This window comes from Ips typographus, linkage group LG13 (genome assembly GCF_016097725.1).
Source record: "Ips typographus isolate SLU linkage group LG13, UJ_Ityp_2.0, whole genome shotgun sequence".
In the NCBI taxonomy this organism is placed as follows: Eukaryota; Metazoa; Arthropoda; class Insecta; order Coleoptera; family Curculionidae; genus Ips; species Ips typographus.
The window spans coordinates 4,069,178-4,087,406 of record NC_138434.1 but is presented as its reverse complement, the minus strand read 5'-3'; the positions used below and the strand labels follow the sequence as shown (position 1 = coordinate 4,087,406).

The window sequence follows — 18,229 nt, the reverse complement described above, 5'->3', positions numbered from 1 at the left end:
CAGTACGGCGCTGGTTTTTAGGTACAATTTAGTTAATTCAGTGAACATTTCAGGTCCGCAACTGCCCAATTACCCAAATTATGAACCAAATTGTGTTTCAAGTTAGTTGAGTGGGTTTTCTGTCATTTTCTGTTTGGTTTTCGAAGTTTAACAAAAAACAGAATTTTTTCTGAAAATGTTCCAGTACGGCGCTGGTTTTTAGGTACAATTTAGTTATTTCAGTGAACATTTCAGGTCCGCAACTGCCCAATTACCCAAATTATGAACCAAATTGTGTTTCAAGTTAGTTGAGTGGGTTTTCTGTCATTTTCAGTTTGGTTTTCCAAGTTTAACAAAAAACAGGATTTTTTCTGAAAATTTTCCAGTACGGCGCTGGTTTTTAGGTTTAATTTAGTATATTCAGTGAAAATTTCAGGTCCGCAACCGCCCAAATACCCAAATTATGTCCCAAATTGTGTTTCAAGTTAGTTGAGTGGGTTTTCTGTCATTTTCAGTTTGGTTTTCCAAGTTTAACAAAAACCAGGATTTTTTCTGAAAATGTTCCACTACGGCGCTGATTTTTGGGTTAAATTAGTATATTCAGTAAAAACTTCAGGTTCGCAACTGCCCAATTACCCAAATTATGAACCAAATTGTGTTTCAAGTTAGTTGAGTGGGTTTTCTGTCATTTTCAGTTTGGTTTTCCAAGTTTAACAAAAGCAGGATTTTTTCTGAAAATGTTCCAGTACAGCACGGGTTTTTAGGTACAATTTGGAAAATTCATTGAAACTTTCAGGTCCGTAACCGCCCAATTACTCAAATTATGGCCCAAATTGGGTTTCAAATTAGTTGAGTGAGTTTTCTGTCATTTTCAGTTTGGATTTCCAAGTTTAAAAAAAAACAGGATTTTTTCCGAAAATTTTCCAGTACGGCGCAGGTTTTTAGGTACAATTTAGTTAATTCAGTGAACATTTCAGGTCCGCAACTGCCCAATTACCCAAATTATGAACCAAATTGTGTTTCAAGTTAGTTGAGTGGGTTTTCTGTCATTTTCAGTTTGGTTTTCCAAGTTTAACAAAAAACAGGATTTTTTCTGAAAATTTTCCAGTACGGCGCTGGTTTTTAGGTTTAATTTAGTATATTCAGTGAAAATTTCAGGTCCGCAACCGCCCAAATACCCAAATTATGTCCCAAATTGTGTTTCAAGTTAGTTGAGTGGGTTTTCTGTTCCAAGTTTAAAAAAAAAACAGGATTTTTTCTGAAAATTTTCCAGGACGGCGCTAATTTTTCGGTTCAATTTAGTATATTCAGTGAAAATTTCAGGTCCGTAACTGCCCAATTACCCAAATTATGGCCCAAATTGTGTTTCAAGTTAGTTGAGTGAGTTTTCTGTAATTTTCAGTTTGGTTTTCCAAGTTTAACAAAAAACACGATTTTTTCTGACATTTTTCCAGTACGGCGCAGATTTTTATGTTCAATTTAGTACATTCAGTAAAAAATCTAGAATTATATTGATTTCGTTCGTTTTTGTAAGACTTAGGGCATTATCAAGCTGTCTGTAAAAATCTTCTGATTTGTTCGACGTTGGGGCGTAGTATCTCCATTCTTCAACTTTCCAGCTGCAAACAAGGTTTTGACATTTCGAATAGTCACTAGACCTGTCATAATGTATGCAGCCGAAGTATAGACGGAAAACACTACACGACAGAATCAGAAGCGAAGACCTTAGACAACAGAGCGAGATACAGGACATAGGAAGGTGGGTAAGGCAGAGAAGAAAATACTGGAATGAACACGTAAACAGAATGGAAGACAACAGACTTGTAAAAATCGCAAAAACAAACAACCTTGTCCGAAAACGAACCCAAGGTAGATCTCCACAAACCACTGGAATGAGTGCTGGAAGAGGCATAATAAGACAAAACAGGCATTAGCCTATCCATGTGGACACCCATGTTAGAAAGAGAGGAGAAGTAGCTACTTTTGATATCTTATCTAGTTCTCTACTCTCTTGACCACTTAAGGGCTGCCCAGGACTAGAGGCCATTTGTATTTGAGCTTCCAACATGATAAGAGTTAATCGGATGGATATCCTGGGAATATCTTCCAAGTTCTTCCAAGGGTAAGAAGGTACTCTTTCTCTTACCAACTCATCCACCCGAAGCTTGATTCTTCTTCTTCTTGTCATGCTATCCGTTAACGGATGTTTGCGACTAAATTCTTCATTTCATCCCTGTTCCCAGCGGTGTGAATCAGTGTCTGTATGTTGTGCATTCCCGTCCAATGTCTAATATTCCGTAGCCAAGACATCTTTTTCCTTCCTACTCCTCTCCGACCCTCTATCTTACCCTCAATTATCAATTGCAAGTATTTATATTTTTCGTTCCTCATGACGTGCCCTAGGTATGCAGTTTTCCTCTTTTTGATGGTGGTGAACAACTCTCGCTCTTTGTTTACAGATGCTAGCACATCTTCATTTGTTATTCTTGCTGTCCAGGGTATTTTGAGGATTCTGCGGTACAACCACATCTCGAACGCTTCTAATTTGTTGATGGTGTTTACTTTGAGGGTCCAACCTTCCATCCCATAAAGAAGCACCGATCAGACGTAGCACTTCAGGAATCTTAGTCTCAAATCAAGATCGAAGTCAGAAAGAAGATACTGTCCCTAAAAGCATGTACCGAAGTCTCCGCATCTTCTCCGCCTTTGCTGCCCGTGTGGGTTTCACCCGTATTCCTAGGTAAGGGACAATAATATACAGGATGTTCCATTTGCCATCCACATCAACGGTTTGGGTGGCTAACCTTGTAGAGAATAACGAATTCAGTTAAGAGATTTTAAACAATATCACTGCAAACAATAGAAAATCCGGCCCATAATCCTTTAAACAACAGAGTCATATATTATTTGGTCATAATGTCACCGCTATACAAATCCCACTAAGGCCGTAAATCTTGCTTTAAGCGATTTTTCCGCCCAATTACAACGTGAAACTGATTTATCTCGGTTATAATTTAAAGCAAGCTGATTGTAAAATTCAAGTAATTTTTTTTCTAAAACGTGTGTCGTAGCCGCTTAAGTTATGTCGCAAATTTTTCTGTTTAAATTATGTTTTATTAATTAAGTCTGAAGTTCCTGAAAGCGGCAGCAACATCAAAACCCTTTTATACGAGTCGTCTAACCCTTATCAGAATTTGTGAACCCCAAGTCTTGGAAAGCTCTTTTCTGTCCGTACCAAAAGGTAGATGAGTGAGTGAGATATTTCAGTTTTGCTATTTCCCTGAAAATACTTAAAAGGAAAACGATACTGTAAATACTGTAAACGGTGACGATTCTTCAGCCCAATCCTAGTTTGATGACGTTGACGTGGTTTATTGATATTTGACAGCATGTCAGGTGACGAATATGGTTTTTTGCAAAGTACCCTAACCTGAAATGATGGTTCTGTATTCTTTTTGTTTTACTGGTTTTAAGTACTCCAGAATTACTTGTTTCATCATATAAGTTGCCAAAGTTACTCACTTGAGAAAGGTCCTCCATTATGACTTACTAGTTTTTGCTGGCACCGAAACCTGAACACTAAAAATGTAAAATCTCCGGTTTGAGACACATTTTCCACTTTAGCAACAACCTAAAAATGTTTTGTTTTTTTACTAAAATTGGTAGGCAGTGTTGCCAAGCCAGAATTCTTAATGGCGGTAGAATAATCTGTCAAAAAACGGTAGATAACGGTACATCAATTAACAAACAATTTACATAAAAAAAACAAAATTCATTTTATATTATTATACAGGATGTTTTTTTAATAATTGCAAAAAAATTTTTTTTTATATTCGAGGCAGACATCACGTGGTTATAGAAGATAATTCAGTTAGACAGTCACGTGACAAGTGTCATAATTATCAGAAACACGTTTTATATCAAATACTACAAGACAACTTTTCTGAACACTGATTTTTGCAACTTTTGAGCCCAGTTTGACATTTTTGACGTTAGTGACAGTTGTTACGTGATTTCCAAACAATATTTAGCTAAACGGTCACGTGATAATTGTTAAAATAACTGTAATCAATCTCAGAAACACGTCTCGTTTCGAAAACTTAAATTCTTGCATACTCTAGACAAATTTGGTTTTTGAGTATAATTTAACTAGGCACTAAGTAATGACGTGACCCACTTAGTTAACCACATTTTAGGGACCCTCATTAAATTTCTTATTCATTAACCTGAAAAAATACAACAAAATTTGGTACAGTGAGATAGAAAAGTGAAGTTAAAATATGAAGGAACAGTCAGAGACAAAATCGCCTGTAAAACCCACTTGGAGTGAGAAAATGACTGTTCTAACAACATTTTTGGAATCCTCATTAAATTTCCTATCTAATAACATAGAAAAACACTACAAAATTTGGTACAGTCAGGTAGAAAAGCGGTGTCAGAATTTTAACTGCCAGAAACACTGTGTGAAAAGGCACTCAAGGATAAAATCGCCTGTAAAACCCACTTAAAATAAGAAAATGACTGTTTTAAATACATTTTTTTAATTCTCATTTAATTTCCTATCGAATAACTTAAAAAACACAAAATTTGGTACAGTCAGGGAAGAAAGAAACGTGTCATAGTTTGAACTGCCAGAAACACAGTTTGAAAGGACAGTCAGGGACAAAATCGCCTGTAAAACCCACTTGTGGTAAGAAAATTACTGTTTCAAGTATATTTTTTGAATCCTCATTAAATTTCCTATTCAAAACCCTGAAAAAACACTACAAATTTGGTACAGTCAGGTAGAAAAGCTGTGTTAAAATTTGAACTGCCAGAAACACTGGTCGAAAATACAGTCAAGGATAAAATCGAGTGTAAAACCCACTTGAAATAAGAAAATGACATTTTTAGCATATTTTTGAAATCCTTATTAAATTTCCTATTCAATAACCTGAAAAAACACTACAAAATTTGGTACAGTCAGGTAAAAAAGCGGTGTCAAAATTTGAACTGCCAGAAACACTGATCGAAAAGACAGTCAAGGATAAAATCGAATGTAAGACTCACTTGAAATAAGAAAATTACATTTCTAAGCATATTTTTGAAATCCTCATTAAATTTCTTATTCAAAACCCTGAAAAAACACTACAAATTTGGTACAGTCAGGTAGAAAAGCTGTGTCAAAATTTGAACTGCCAGAAACACTGATCGAAAAGACAGTCAAGGATAAAATCGAGTGTCAAATCCACTTGAAATCAGAAAATGTTATTTTTAAGCATATTTTTGAAATCCTCATTAAATTTCCTATTCAAAACCCTGAAAACGCACTACAAAATTTGGTACAGTCAGGTAGAAAAGCTGTGTCAAAATTTGAACTGCCAGAAACACTGATCGAAAAGACAGTCAAGGATAAAATCGAGTGTCAAATCCACTTGAAATCAGAAAATGTTATTTTTAAGCATATTTTTGAAATCCTCATTAAATTTCCTATTCAAAACCCTGAAAACACACTACAAAATTTGGTACAGTCAGGTAGAAAAGCGGTGTCAAAATTTGAACTGTCAGAAACGCTGATCGAAAAGACAGTCAAGGATAAAATCGAGTGTCAAATCCACTTGAAATCAGAAAATGTTATTTTTAAGCATATTTTTGAAATCCTCATTAAATTTCCTATTCAAAACGCTGAAAACACACTACAAAATTTGGTACAGTCAGATAGAAAAACGGTGTCAAAATTTGAACTGCCAGAAACACTGATCGAAAAGACAGTCAAGGATAAAATCGAATGTAAAATCCACTTGAAATAAGAAAATGACATTTCTAAGCATATTTTTGAAATCCTCATTAAATTTCCTATTCAAAACCATAAAAACACACTACAAAATTTGGTACAGTAAGGTTGAAAAGCGGTGTCAAAATTTGAACTGTCAGAAACGCTGATCGAAAAGACAGTCAAGGATAAAATCGAGTGTCAAATCCACTTGAAATCAGAAAATGTTATTTTTAAGCATATTTTTGAAATCCTCATTAAATTTCCTATTTAATAACCTAAAAAACACTGCAGTCGTTGGTACAGTCAGGTAGAAAAGCGGTGTCAAAATTTCAAAATTTGAACTGCCAGAAACACTGATCGAAAAGACAGTCAAGGATAAAATCGAGTGTAAAACCCACTTGAAATAAGAAAATGGCATTTTTAAGCATATTTTTGAAGTCCTTATTAAATTTCCTATTCAATAACCTGAAAAAACACTACAAAATTTGGTACAGTCAGGTAAAAAAGCTGTGTCAAAATTTGAACTGTCAGAAACACTGATCGAAAAGACAGTCAAGGATAAAATCGAATGTAAGACTCACTTGAAATAAGAAAATTACATTTCTAAGCATATTTTTGAAATCCTAATTAAATTTCCTATTCAATAACATAAAAAACACTGCAGTCGTTAGTACAGTCAGGTAGAAAAGCGGTGTCAAAATTTGAACTGCCAGAAACACTGATCGAAAAGACAGTCAATGATAAAATCGAATGTAAAATCCACTTTAAATAAGAAAATGACATTTTTAAGCATATTTTTGAAATCCTCATTAAATTTCCTATTCAATAACCTAAAAAAACACTACAAACGTTGGTACAGCCAAGTAGAAAAGCGGTGTCAAGATTTGAACTGCCAGAAACACTGTTTGAAAAGACAGTCAGGCATCAAATCGTCTGTAAAACCTACTTGAAATCAGAAAATGTTATTTTTAAGCATATTTTTGAAATCCTCATTAAATTTCCTATTCAAAACCATAAAAACACACTACAAAATTTGGTACAGTAAGGTTGAAAAGCGGTGTCAAAATTTGAACTGCCAGAAACGCTGATCGAAAAGACAGTCAAGGATAAAATCGAGTGTCAAATCCACTTGAAATCAAAAAATGTTATTTTTAAGCATATTTTTGAAATCGTCATTAAATTTCCTATTTAATAACCTAAAAAAACACTGCAGTCGTTGGTACAGTCAGGTAGAAAAGCGGTGTCAAAGTTTAAACTGCCAGAAACACTGTTTGAAAAGACAGTCAAGGATAAAATTGCCTGTGATCCTCATTAAATTTTCTATCAAATAACCTTAAAAAACACTACAAAATATTGTACAGTCAAGTAGAGAAGCGGTGTCAAAATTTTCTGCCAGAAACACAGGTTTGAATGGACAGTCAGGGACAAAATGGACTGTAAAACCCACTTGGAGTGCAAAAATGTCAGATTTAAGCACATTTTTGGAATCCTCATTAAATTTCCAATCTAATAACCTGAAAAACACACTACCAAATAAAACATGTGGATTTGGCAATATAAAGTATGTAAAATGTTTCACAACCCACATAATGACAATGGTATTAAGATCGGCAGATTATATACAAAAATATAAGGAGAAGAACGGTAGAAGAACCTCAAAAACGGTAGTTTTTAAACTAAAAGTTAGTAGCACAGACTACTTTGATTATAAGATTGAACACAATATCGACCAATCAGAGGACACCATTGTGCGTTTCAGTGTCATCTGTCACTTTAAAAAATCATTGATGTATAAAGTTAGACAGGCCACGCTTGTACGTACAAGTAGCAACTCTCTTCAAATGCTGCCAAAACTGATTTTTTCACATTTTATCAACACAAAATCAAATATCTACTTCTATTTGAAGTAGAATTGATATTTTGATGCAGACATTCGAGTGTTATCGACTAAATAGCTGCACTTTAGTATTAAGGGCCAAAATGGGTTTTAAAGTGACTGGTGATTTAAGTAAAAAGATCAGCATTAACAACTTTATCCTTAAATGTTTTACCGCCTTTTAGTGTGGCTGGTTTTACACGGCAATTTTACTGAAACATCCACCGTTAATCTGGCTTTTCTGGATGCAGGCCAAACGTAATCCTCTGAGCAGAAAAACGGTGGATGAAAAATTGATTTCCATGTCAACAACTAGTGAAGCTAAAAAGTCTGAAACGTACGGTACAGCACGACCTTAACATTATTTTTCTCGTAGAAAATCCGAAAGGGAAAGGGATTATTCATAGTTACTAAAGAGGATATGGAAATTTCCACCCTTGTCACCATATCCAAAATCCAATTTTCTATGTATTAGTGTACTCAACCGACACAATTCTTGTTACACCATTCAGACCATTAATACTACAGTGCATACGCCATTCTAGTAATAGAAAAAATGACCATAAAACCCTAGAACGTCCACTTTTTGTATACAGGGTGTCCCAAATTGGTTCTACATGTATTGGGATCTCGGTAGCCGTAAGAGCTACAGAGTCGGCTAAATGGGTAAAGTTTTAGAGAATTTTGTGTAAAACTTATTCCCGCTTTCGAAATTAAATTATCTTTCTCCGTTTCCGAAAAACTGTAAAAAGTAAGCCAAGATATGATAAAAACCATATTGACATTCAACCGGGTGAAAAGTGCTCACTTAGAGTTGCTAGTTGTATGTACAAGCGTAGCCTGTCTAACTTTATACATCAATGATTTTTTGGAGTGACAGGTGACAGTGCTAGAAACGCACCATGGCGTCCTCTGATTGGTCGAAATTGTGTTCAACCTTATAATCAAAGTAGTCTGTGCGTTTAACTTTCAGTAATGGCGTCAAACGATGCTTCTTGCTGGTATCTTACCAACAATGTTGCCAGGTCTACCGGTAAAACGGTATATCTACCGTTCTTGAGGTTCTTGTACCCTTCTTCTGTTTATATTTTTTTATATAATCAACCGTTCTTAATAACAATGCCATTATGTGGGTGAAATATCCACATGTTTTTTCAGGTTATTAGATAGGAAATTTAATGAGGATTCCAAAAATGTGCTTAAAACAGTAATTTTCTTGCCCCAAGTGGGTTTTACAGGAGATTTGATTCCTGACTGTCTTTTCAGTGTTTCTGGCAGATCAAATTTTGACACCGCTTTTCTACCTGACTGTACCAAATATTGTAGTGTTTTTTTTTAGATTGTTGAATAGGAAATTTAATGGGGATTCCAAAAATGTGCTTAAAAAAGTCATTTTCTTGCCCCAAGTGGGTTTTACAGGAGATTTGATGATCCCTGACTGTCTCTTCAAACTGTGCTTCTGGCAGTTAAAATGTTGACACCGTTTTTTAACCTGACTGTACCAAATTTTGTAGTATTTTTTTCAGCTTGTTGAATAGGAAATATAATGAAATATTTGAAAACAGTCATTTTCTTATTGCAAGTGGGTTTTACAGACTATTTGATCCCTGACTGTCTTTACAAACAGTGTTTCTGGCAGTTCAAATTTTGACACCGCTTTTCTACCTGACTGTACCAAATTTTGTAGTGTTTTTTCAGATTGTTGAATAGGAAATTTAATAAGGATTTCAAAAATGTGCTTAAAACAGTCATTTTCTTGCCCCAAGTGGGTTTTACAAAAGATTTGATCACTGACTGTCTCTTTAAACTGTGTTTCTGGCAGTTCAAATTTTGACACCGCTTTTCTAACTGACTGTACCAAAGCTTCCAGGTTTTCCAGGTTATTGAATAGGAAGTTTAATGAGGATTCCAAAAATGTGCTTAAAACAGTCATTTTCTCAGTCCAAGTGGGTTTTACAGGCGATTTTGTCCCAGACTGTCCTTTCAAACTGTGTTTCTGGCAGTTCAAATTTTGACACCGCTTTTCTATCTGACTGTACCAAATTTGTTGGTGTTTTTTTCAGCTTGTTGAATAAGAAATATAATGAGGATTTCAAAAATGTGCTTAAAATAGTCATTTTTTATTTCAACTGGGTTTTACAGACGATTTGATACCTGACTGTCTTTACAAATAGTGTTTCTGGCAGTTCAAATTTTGACACCGCTTTTCTACCTGGCTGTACCAAATTTTGTAGTGTTTTTTTCAGGTTATTGAATAGGAAATTTAATGAGGATTTCAAAAATATGCTTAAAACAGTCATTTTCTTATTACAAATGGGTTTTACAGACGATTTGTTCCCTGACTGTCTTTACAAACAGTGTTTCTGGCAGTTCAAATTTTGACACCGCTTTTGTACTTGACTACCAAATTTTATAGTGTTTTTTTCAGGTTGTTGAATAGGAAATTTAATAAGGATTTCAAAAATGTGCTTAAAACAGTCATTTTCTCACTCCAAGTGGGTTTTACAGGCGATTTCCTCCCTGACTGTCTCTTCAAACGGTGCTTCTGGCAGTTAAAACTTTGACACCGCTTTTCTACCTGACTGTACCAAATTTTGTAGTGATTTTTTCAAGTTTTTGTATTGGAAATTTAATAAGGATTTCAAAAATGTGCTTAAAACAGTCATTTTCTTGCCCCAAGTGGGTTTTACAGAAGATTTGATCACTGACTATCTCTTTAAACTGTGTTTCTGGCAGTTCAAATTTTGACACCGCTTTTCTACCTTACTGTACCAAAGCTTCCAGGTTTTCCAGGTTATTGAATAGGAAGTTTAATGAGGATTCCAAAAATGTGCTTAAAACAGTCATTTTCTCAGTCCAAGTGGGTTTTACAGGCGATTTTGTCCCAGACTGTCCTTTCAAACTGTGTTTCTGGCAGTTCAAATTTTGACACCGCTTTTCTATCTGACTGTACCAAATTTTTTGGTGTTTTTTTCAGCTTGTTGAATAAGAAATATAATGAGGATTCCAAAAATGTGCTTAAAACAGTCATTTTCTTATTGCAAGTGGGTTTTACAGACTATTTGATCCCTGACTGTCTTTACAAACAGTGTTTCTGGCAGTTCAAATTTTGACACCGCTTTTCTACCTGACCGTACCAAATTTTGTAGTGTTTTTTCAGGTTGTTAAATAGGAAATTTAATAAGGATTTCAAAAATGTGCTTGAAAGAGTCATTTTCTTGCCCCAAGTGGGTTTTACAGACCATTTGATCACTGACTGTCTATTCAAACAGTGCTTCTGGCAGTTAAAACTTTAACACCGTTTTTCTACCTGACTGTACCAAATTTTCCAGGTTTTCCAGGTTATTGAATAGGAAATTTAATGAGGATTCCAAAAATGTGCTTAAAACAGTCATTTTCTTATTGCAAGTGGGTTTTACAGACTATTTAATCCCTGACTGTCTTTACAAACAGTGTTTCTGGTAGTTCAAATTTTGACACCGCTTTTCTACCTGACTGTACCAAATTTTGTAGTGTTTTTTCAGGTTGTTAAATAGGAAATTTAATAAGGATTTCAAAAATGTGCTTGAAACAGTCATTTTCTTGCCCCAAGTGGGTTTTACAGAAGATTTGATCCCTGACTGTCTCTTTAAACTGTGTTTCTGGCAGTTCAAATTTTGACACCGCTTTTCTATCTGACAGTACCAAATCGAGGAGGGTTGTTCAGGTTATTGAATAGGAAGTTTAATGAGGATTCCAAAAATGTGCTTAAAACAGTCATTTTCTCAGTCCAAGTGGCTTTTACAGGCGATTTTGTCCCAGACTGTCCTTTCAAACTGTGTTTCTGGCAGTTCAGATTTTGACACCGCTTTTCTATCTGACTGTACCAAATTTTTTGGTGTTTTTTTCAGCTTGTTGAATAAGAAATATAATGAGGATTTCAAAAATGTGCTTAAAACAGTCATTTACTTATTGCAAGTGGGTTTTACAGACTATTTGATCCCTGACTGTCTTTACAAACAGTGTTTCTGGCAGTTCAAATTTTGACACCGCTTTTCTACCTGGCTGTACCAAATTTTGTAGTGTTTTTTTCAGGTTATTGAATAGGAAATTTAATGAGGATTTCAAAAATATGCTTAAAACAGTAATTTTCTTATTACAAATGGGTTTTACAGACGATTTGTTCCCTGACTGTCTTTACAAACAGTGTTTCTGGCAGTTCAAATTTTGACACCGCTTTTGTACTTGACTACCAAATTTTATAGTGTTTTTTTCAGGTTGTTGAATAGGAAATTTAATAAGGATTTCAAAAATGTGCTTAAAACAGTCATTTTCTCACTCCAAGTGGGTTTTACAGGCGATTTCCTCCCTGACTGTCTCTTCAAACGGTGCTTCTGGCAGTTAAAACTTTGACACCGCTTTTCTACCTGACTGTACCAAATTTTGTAGTGATTTTTTCAAGTTTTTGTATTGGAAGTTTAATGAGGATTCCAAAAATGTGCTTAAAACAGTCATTTTCTCAGTCCAAGTGGGTTTTACAGGCGATTTTGTCCCAGACTGTCCTTTCAAACTGTGTTTCTGGCAGTTCAAATTTTGACACCGCTTTTCTATCTGACTGTACCAAATTTTTTGGTGGTTTTTTCAGCTTGTTGAATAAGAAATATAATGAGGATTTCAAAAATGTGCTTAAAATAGTAATTTTTTATTTCAACTGGGTTTTACAGACGATTTGATACCTGACTGTCTTTACAAATAGTGTTTCTGGCAGTTCAAATTTTGACACCGCTTTTCTACCTGGCTGTACCAAATTTTGTAGTGTTTTTTTCAGGTTATTGAATAGGAAATTTAATGAGGATTTCAGATATGTGCTTAAAACATTCATTTTCTCACTCCAAGTGGGTTTTACAGTCGATTTTGTCCCTGACTGTCCTTTCAAACTGTGTTTCTGGCATTTCAAATTTTGGCACTGCTTTTCTATCTGACTGTACCAATTTTTGTAGTGTTTTTTCCAGCTTGTTGAATAGGAAATATAATGCGGATTTTAAAAATGTGCTTAAAATAGTAATTTTCTTATTTCAACTGGGTTTTACAGACGATTTGATCCCTGACTGTACCAAATTTTGTAGTGATTTTTTAAAGTTTTTATATAGAAAATTGAATAAGGATTTCAAAAATGTGATTAAAATAGTTATTTTCTTATTACAAGTGGGTTTTACAGACGATTTGATCCCTGACTGTCTTTACAAACAGTGTTTCTGGCAGTTTTGACACCACTTTTCTACTTGATTGTACCAAATTTAGTAGTGTTTTTTTTCAGGTTGTTGAATAGGAAATTTAATGAGGATTTCAGATATGTGCTTAAAAGAGTCATTTTCTTTCTCCAAGTGGGTTTTTCAAGAGATTTGATTCCTGACTGTCTCTTCAAACAGTGCTTCTGGCAGTTAAAACTTTGACACCGCTTTTCTACCTGACTGTACCAAATTTTGTAGTAATTTTTTCAAGTTTTTTGTATTGGAAATTTAATAAGGATTCCAAAAATGTGCTTAAAACTGTCATTTTCTTATTACAAGTGGGTTTTACAGGAGATTTGATCCTTGACTGTCTCTTCAAACGGTGCTTCTGGCAGTTAAAACTTTGACACCGCTTTTCTACTTGACTGTACCAAATTTTGTAGTGTTTTCTTCAGGTTGTTGAATAGAAAATTTAATGAGGATTCCAAAAATGTGCTTAAAACAGTCATTTTCTAATTGCAAGGGGGTTTTACAGACGATTTGATCCCTGACTGAAAACTGTTAAACTAATTGAACTTAGCTAAAAATGACAAAAATTAGTTTGGATACAAGACGTGTTTCTGTGACTTATGACAGTTATTTTGCCAGTTCTCACGTGACCCTATAGCTAAATAGTGTTCGAAAATTACGTTACAACTATTACTAACGTCAAAACTGTCAAAAAAGTAGTAGTCAAAAGTTGAAAAATCAGGGTTTGGAAAAGTTTTCTTGCAGTGTTTGATAATCACGAGATATCTGTCACTAATATCAAAATTGTCAACATTTTAGTGTTCAACACAGATTTCAAAACGAAACGTGTTTCTGAGATTTATGACAGTAGTCAATGTGACCGTCTAGCCAATTAGTATTCTAAAATCACGTGACAACTGTCACTAACGTCAAAACTGTCAGACTGTAGTTAAAAGTTTCAAAAATCAGGGTTTTGAAAAGTTTTCTTACAGTCTTCGTTATAAAACGTGTTTCTGACATTTATGACCCATATTTTTCCAGTGGTCACGTGACTGTCTAGCTAAATTACCACCTATAACCACGTGATATCTGTCACTACCCAGCTAGCAGAGCTACGTGATAATGTCGTCAATATCTGGTGATTAGTCGTCATAAAAGGTGATCTGACCAAAAATTGACGTGATATTGACGTTTGACTAATGTCGTCATGAAAACTATTTACAAATTGACGTTTTTTCGGTAATAAATTAAGTTATAATAGTCATAAAGTTCCTCTTTTCATTTGTGGCGGTTTTTTATCCTCACATATTTTAATAGAAGTTTTCAGAAGTTTTTTCAAACCTTTCATTACACACAGTTTTATAATAGTTTATTACTTAAATTAAAACTAAACGCCATATTAAAAAACGTAAAAAAAAAACGCAAAAATGATCCAAAGTAGTCTAAAAAAAATGTAAAAGCATTTCCAAACAGTATAGAAGCTTCAAAATTACTTGTAAAAGCTTACAAAACAGCCTAGAAGCTTCCAAAAGCTTTTCTACTTATCTATAGAAGCTCTCAGAAGATTTAAAGACAATCTAAAAGCTTCCGTTTGCTTCTAGAGCTAGTTCAATAGCTTCCTAAAGTTTCTAGAACCATCTATCAAGGTTTCAAATGCCTTAAAAGCAGTTCAGAATCTTCAGTGCTTCTTTAAACTGTAAACACTTTCCAAATGCTCTTAAAGTAGTCTAAAAAGGCCACTTTAATGAATTATGGCATGGAGAACACGAATCAGGTGTCCGTCTTGCTGTAACTGCCGTCATTTTTTCACTTCACAAATTAGGACATTTTTGACAGTTTTCAAGACATGGCATCCTTGAAAATTATATTTTGACAAATGACACTTTACGTCACATTTCTACCATTAACCTAAACTAACTAAGGCAGTTAAAGACAATTTTCAAAACTCAAAAATTGTCCAAAAAAATGTATAGGGTGACTTCCTTTAAAAATGTCAAAAATCTAGTTTTTTACTTTTCAAGGTCGACCGGTGCGTTGTACGGTAAAATGTTATATTTAATAAAAGTTGCGTCTTTTTGAGAGGCATATATGATAACAATTTCACACTGCTAACTCAGACCGTTTTCGAGATATTTAGAAAAATGTCCGGAAAAAAGTAATCAAGTTTGATGCCCTCTAGCGGCCAGACGGTGCAAGTTAGCGGTGTCCGCTCAACGTCACGTGATTCCTTCAATCATTAGCTACTTACGATCATTTAATGTGTTTAGACGGAACTTTTCAAATAATAAAGTTATTCGCGATTTTTTGGGAAGATGCACCAAAATTTTGTTCAAATGAAGGTTTTTCCTGGCCTACTATACTGACCGCCGCCAGATTTAAAGTAAATATTTCGAAAACGGTTCGATTTACATAAAAACTACTAGAGTGCAAAATTGTGCCTAATGGGCCACTAAACCAAACTACGTAACGTTTGAACTTCAATACAGTTACCTGTATACAGGGTCTGCACGAAATTGTTGGTGGATCATTATTTTTGTTCACCCTGTACAGAATTTATTAGATACAATTTTTTGCTCTATTCCACTGAAAAGTGCAGTTCAAGACGATTTTTTTGAGTGGTTGAACCACCCTGCCCTCCGAAAAATAACCAAGATACAGAGTACTCAAATTTTGAACTAATTTTTGGGTAAAAAGTGCATCAAAGTAGTATTTGGAAAACGGTAAGATTTACAAAAAAAACACTACAGTCTTAAGAGCAGTCCTAAAATTTCAATGGTCCTAAAGTAGTCTAAAAAGGTTTCAAAACAATACAGACACTCCAAAATGCTTCTCAAGCCTTCCAAAACAGTCTAGAAGTTTTCAAAAGCTGTACTTAGAACGCTCTAAAGGCTTCCAAATGATCTTCTAGAAGCTCTCCAAAAATTTCAAGGCAATCTAAAAGCTTCTGTATGCTTCTAAAGCAGTTTAAAAGCTTTCATAACTTTCTAGAACAGTTCATAAGTTTTCAAATGCTTTAAAAGCAGTCCAAAACATTCACTACTTTTTAAACTCTCCAGAAACCTTCCAAATGATCTTAAAGTAGTTGAAAAAGATTTTAAAACACTACAGAATTAATTCCAAAATGCTTCTAAAGCAAACTAAAGCCTTCCAAAAGTTTTTAGAACAGTCTGGAAGCTTCCAAATGCTCTTCTTCTAGTTTAGAAGCTCTAAAATCTTTTCAAGACAGTCTTCAAGTTTCCGTATGCTTTTAGAGCAGTTTCAGCTTCCAAAAGTTTCTAGAAGCGTCTACAAGGTTTAAAAGTCTCCAGCAGTCTCCTAAAGTAGTCTGAAAAGTTTTCAAAACACTACAGAAACTCCAAAATGCTTCTAAAGCAGTCGGAAGTTTTTCAAAATGGTCTAGAAGCTTCCAAAAGCTCTAAACTCCAAAAGCATCTAAACTCCATAAATCCAAGAATTGTAACGAAAATAATCCCCACATCTCTATTATCTTGGTTGCCGGTAGAAGAGGCCGACCGCCAAGAAAACAAAGAGAGAAGAGAGAAGACTTAGGTTAGGTTGAAGAATTTTAGATTAGTTAGAGACTAGATGACGTGTGTTAGTTTATGGCTACAATAAATGTTATTTTATGTTCAGCCCTTAGTTTTTGAGCTTTTCTAAGTGAGTAACCCTCTACGAACGATTCCGCACCCCTAAGCGAACCCCAGCTCTCCACTGCCTCGCTCCAGAATTCAATTTACTATGGAGACCGAAAAAGGAGGACGTCTACCTTTCCTGGATGTAATGGTGACAAGGAAACCTAATGGAACACTGGCTCACACGGTGTATCGAAAACCAACAGACACGGATAGTAATCTCAATAGTGGATCTAATCATCACCTTAGGCAAAGAGGAGTGATCAAAACCCTATCGGAGCGGGCAAGAAGGGTTTGCGAACCATCATAGTTAGAAAAGGAGGTTAAACATCTGGTTTTCGGATGGAACGGATACAGTAGACAACAATTCAACAGACACTCGCCCAAGAAACATCAAACTACGTAGACAACAAATGGAGGAAGTTGAAGAGAAAGTTGGTTGGACTTGCATACCATACATACACAAGGTCAGGGATAGGATTGGAAGGATTTTAGAGAAGCACAAGGTCAAGACGGTCTTTAAACCAACCTGCACGATACAACAGAGTCTCAGATGGGACAACGGAATCCCTTAGCGGTTTCTGGAGTTTACAGGATCCCGTGCAGTTGTGGATCCGTATATATTGGAACGACTAAACGTAGTGTCAACACGAGAATAGCAGAGCACAAGAGAAGTTGCAGACTGGGACAGACCGAGAAATTAGCGGTGGCAGAACATGCACTTTCCAGAGGACACGATATGCGTTTTGAAGATGTGGAGGTTTTGGATCGATCACAACGTTACTATCCTAGATTAACTAGAGAAGCCATTGAGATCTTTAAGCACGATAACATCATCAACAGAAACTTTAAACAGAACTTTGCGGGTGCCGATGCGTAGCCGTTATGCGCAGGTGCTGCCCCCACGGGTATAAATACGACCGACGCTCCAGCAGTCGAGCCAGTCATCGTCGAGAGGTGCGGAAGAGCACTTCGGCCGTTACGTCATCGCCTTTGATAATGTCCGCCGCAGACGTGGAACGTCTTTCCTTGGAGAGGGGAAAGAGAGGAGACTTATTTTGACACTTGTTGCTTTGACCCTTAATAACTCCCCTATTTGACAGGTGACGTCAAAATGTCATAGAAAACAAAAGATAGCCAGGACTTTAAGCTTTCCAAAAATATGATCACGTGACTGGTTTGGTTGCACGGTTTGGCCGCTAGAGGACGTTAAAATCAAACTAGTTCTACAAAGCCAAACTGGTGATCTTAATTTGACACTTGTTGCTTTAACTGTCAATAACTTCCTTATTTGACAGGTGACGTTAAAATGTCATAGAAAACAAAATATAGCCAGGACTTTAAGCTTTCCAAAAATATAATCACGTGACTGGTTTGGTTGCACGGTTTGGCCGCTAGAGGACGTTAAAATCAAACTAGAACTACAAAGCCAAACTGGTGATCTTAATTTGACACTTGTTGCTTTAACTGTCAATAACTTCCTTATTTGACAGGTGACGTTAAAATGTCATAGAAAACAAAATATAGCCAGGACTTTAAGCTTTCCAAAAATATGATCACGTGACTGGTTTGGTTGCGCGGTTTGGCCGCTAGAGGACGTTAAAATCAAACTAGAACTACAAAGCCAAACTGGTGGTCTTAATTTGACACTTGTTGCTTTAACTGTCAATAACTTCCTTATTTGACAGGTGACGTCAAAATGTCATAGAAAACAAAATATAGCCAGGACTTTAAGCTTTCCAAAAATATGATCACGTGACTGGTTTGG

At 35.3% G+C, this 18,229-nt stretch overlaps 2 protein-coding genes across 2 annotated transcripts in view; one reads left to right on the top strand and one right to left on the bottom strand.

The window, feature by feature from the left end:
• LOC145737195 (vasoactive intestinal polypeptide receptor 2-like) overlaps positions 1–18,229 on the bottom strand; it is a 108,293-nt gene that overhangs the window by 46,337 nt on the left and 43,727 nt on the right. The gene's annotated exons all lie outside the window — the stretch shown is intronic.
• Positions 16,568–17,341, top strand: LOC145737304 (uncharacterized). The gene is made up of 2 exons (XM_081991938.1): positions 16,568–16,770; positions 17,104–17,341. Exons 1-2 carry the CDS (start codon positions 16,568–16,570, stop codon positions 17,339–17,341), a joined length of 441 nt encoding a protein of 146 aa, XP_081848064.1.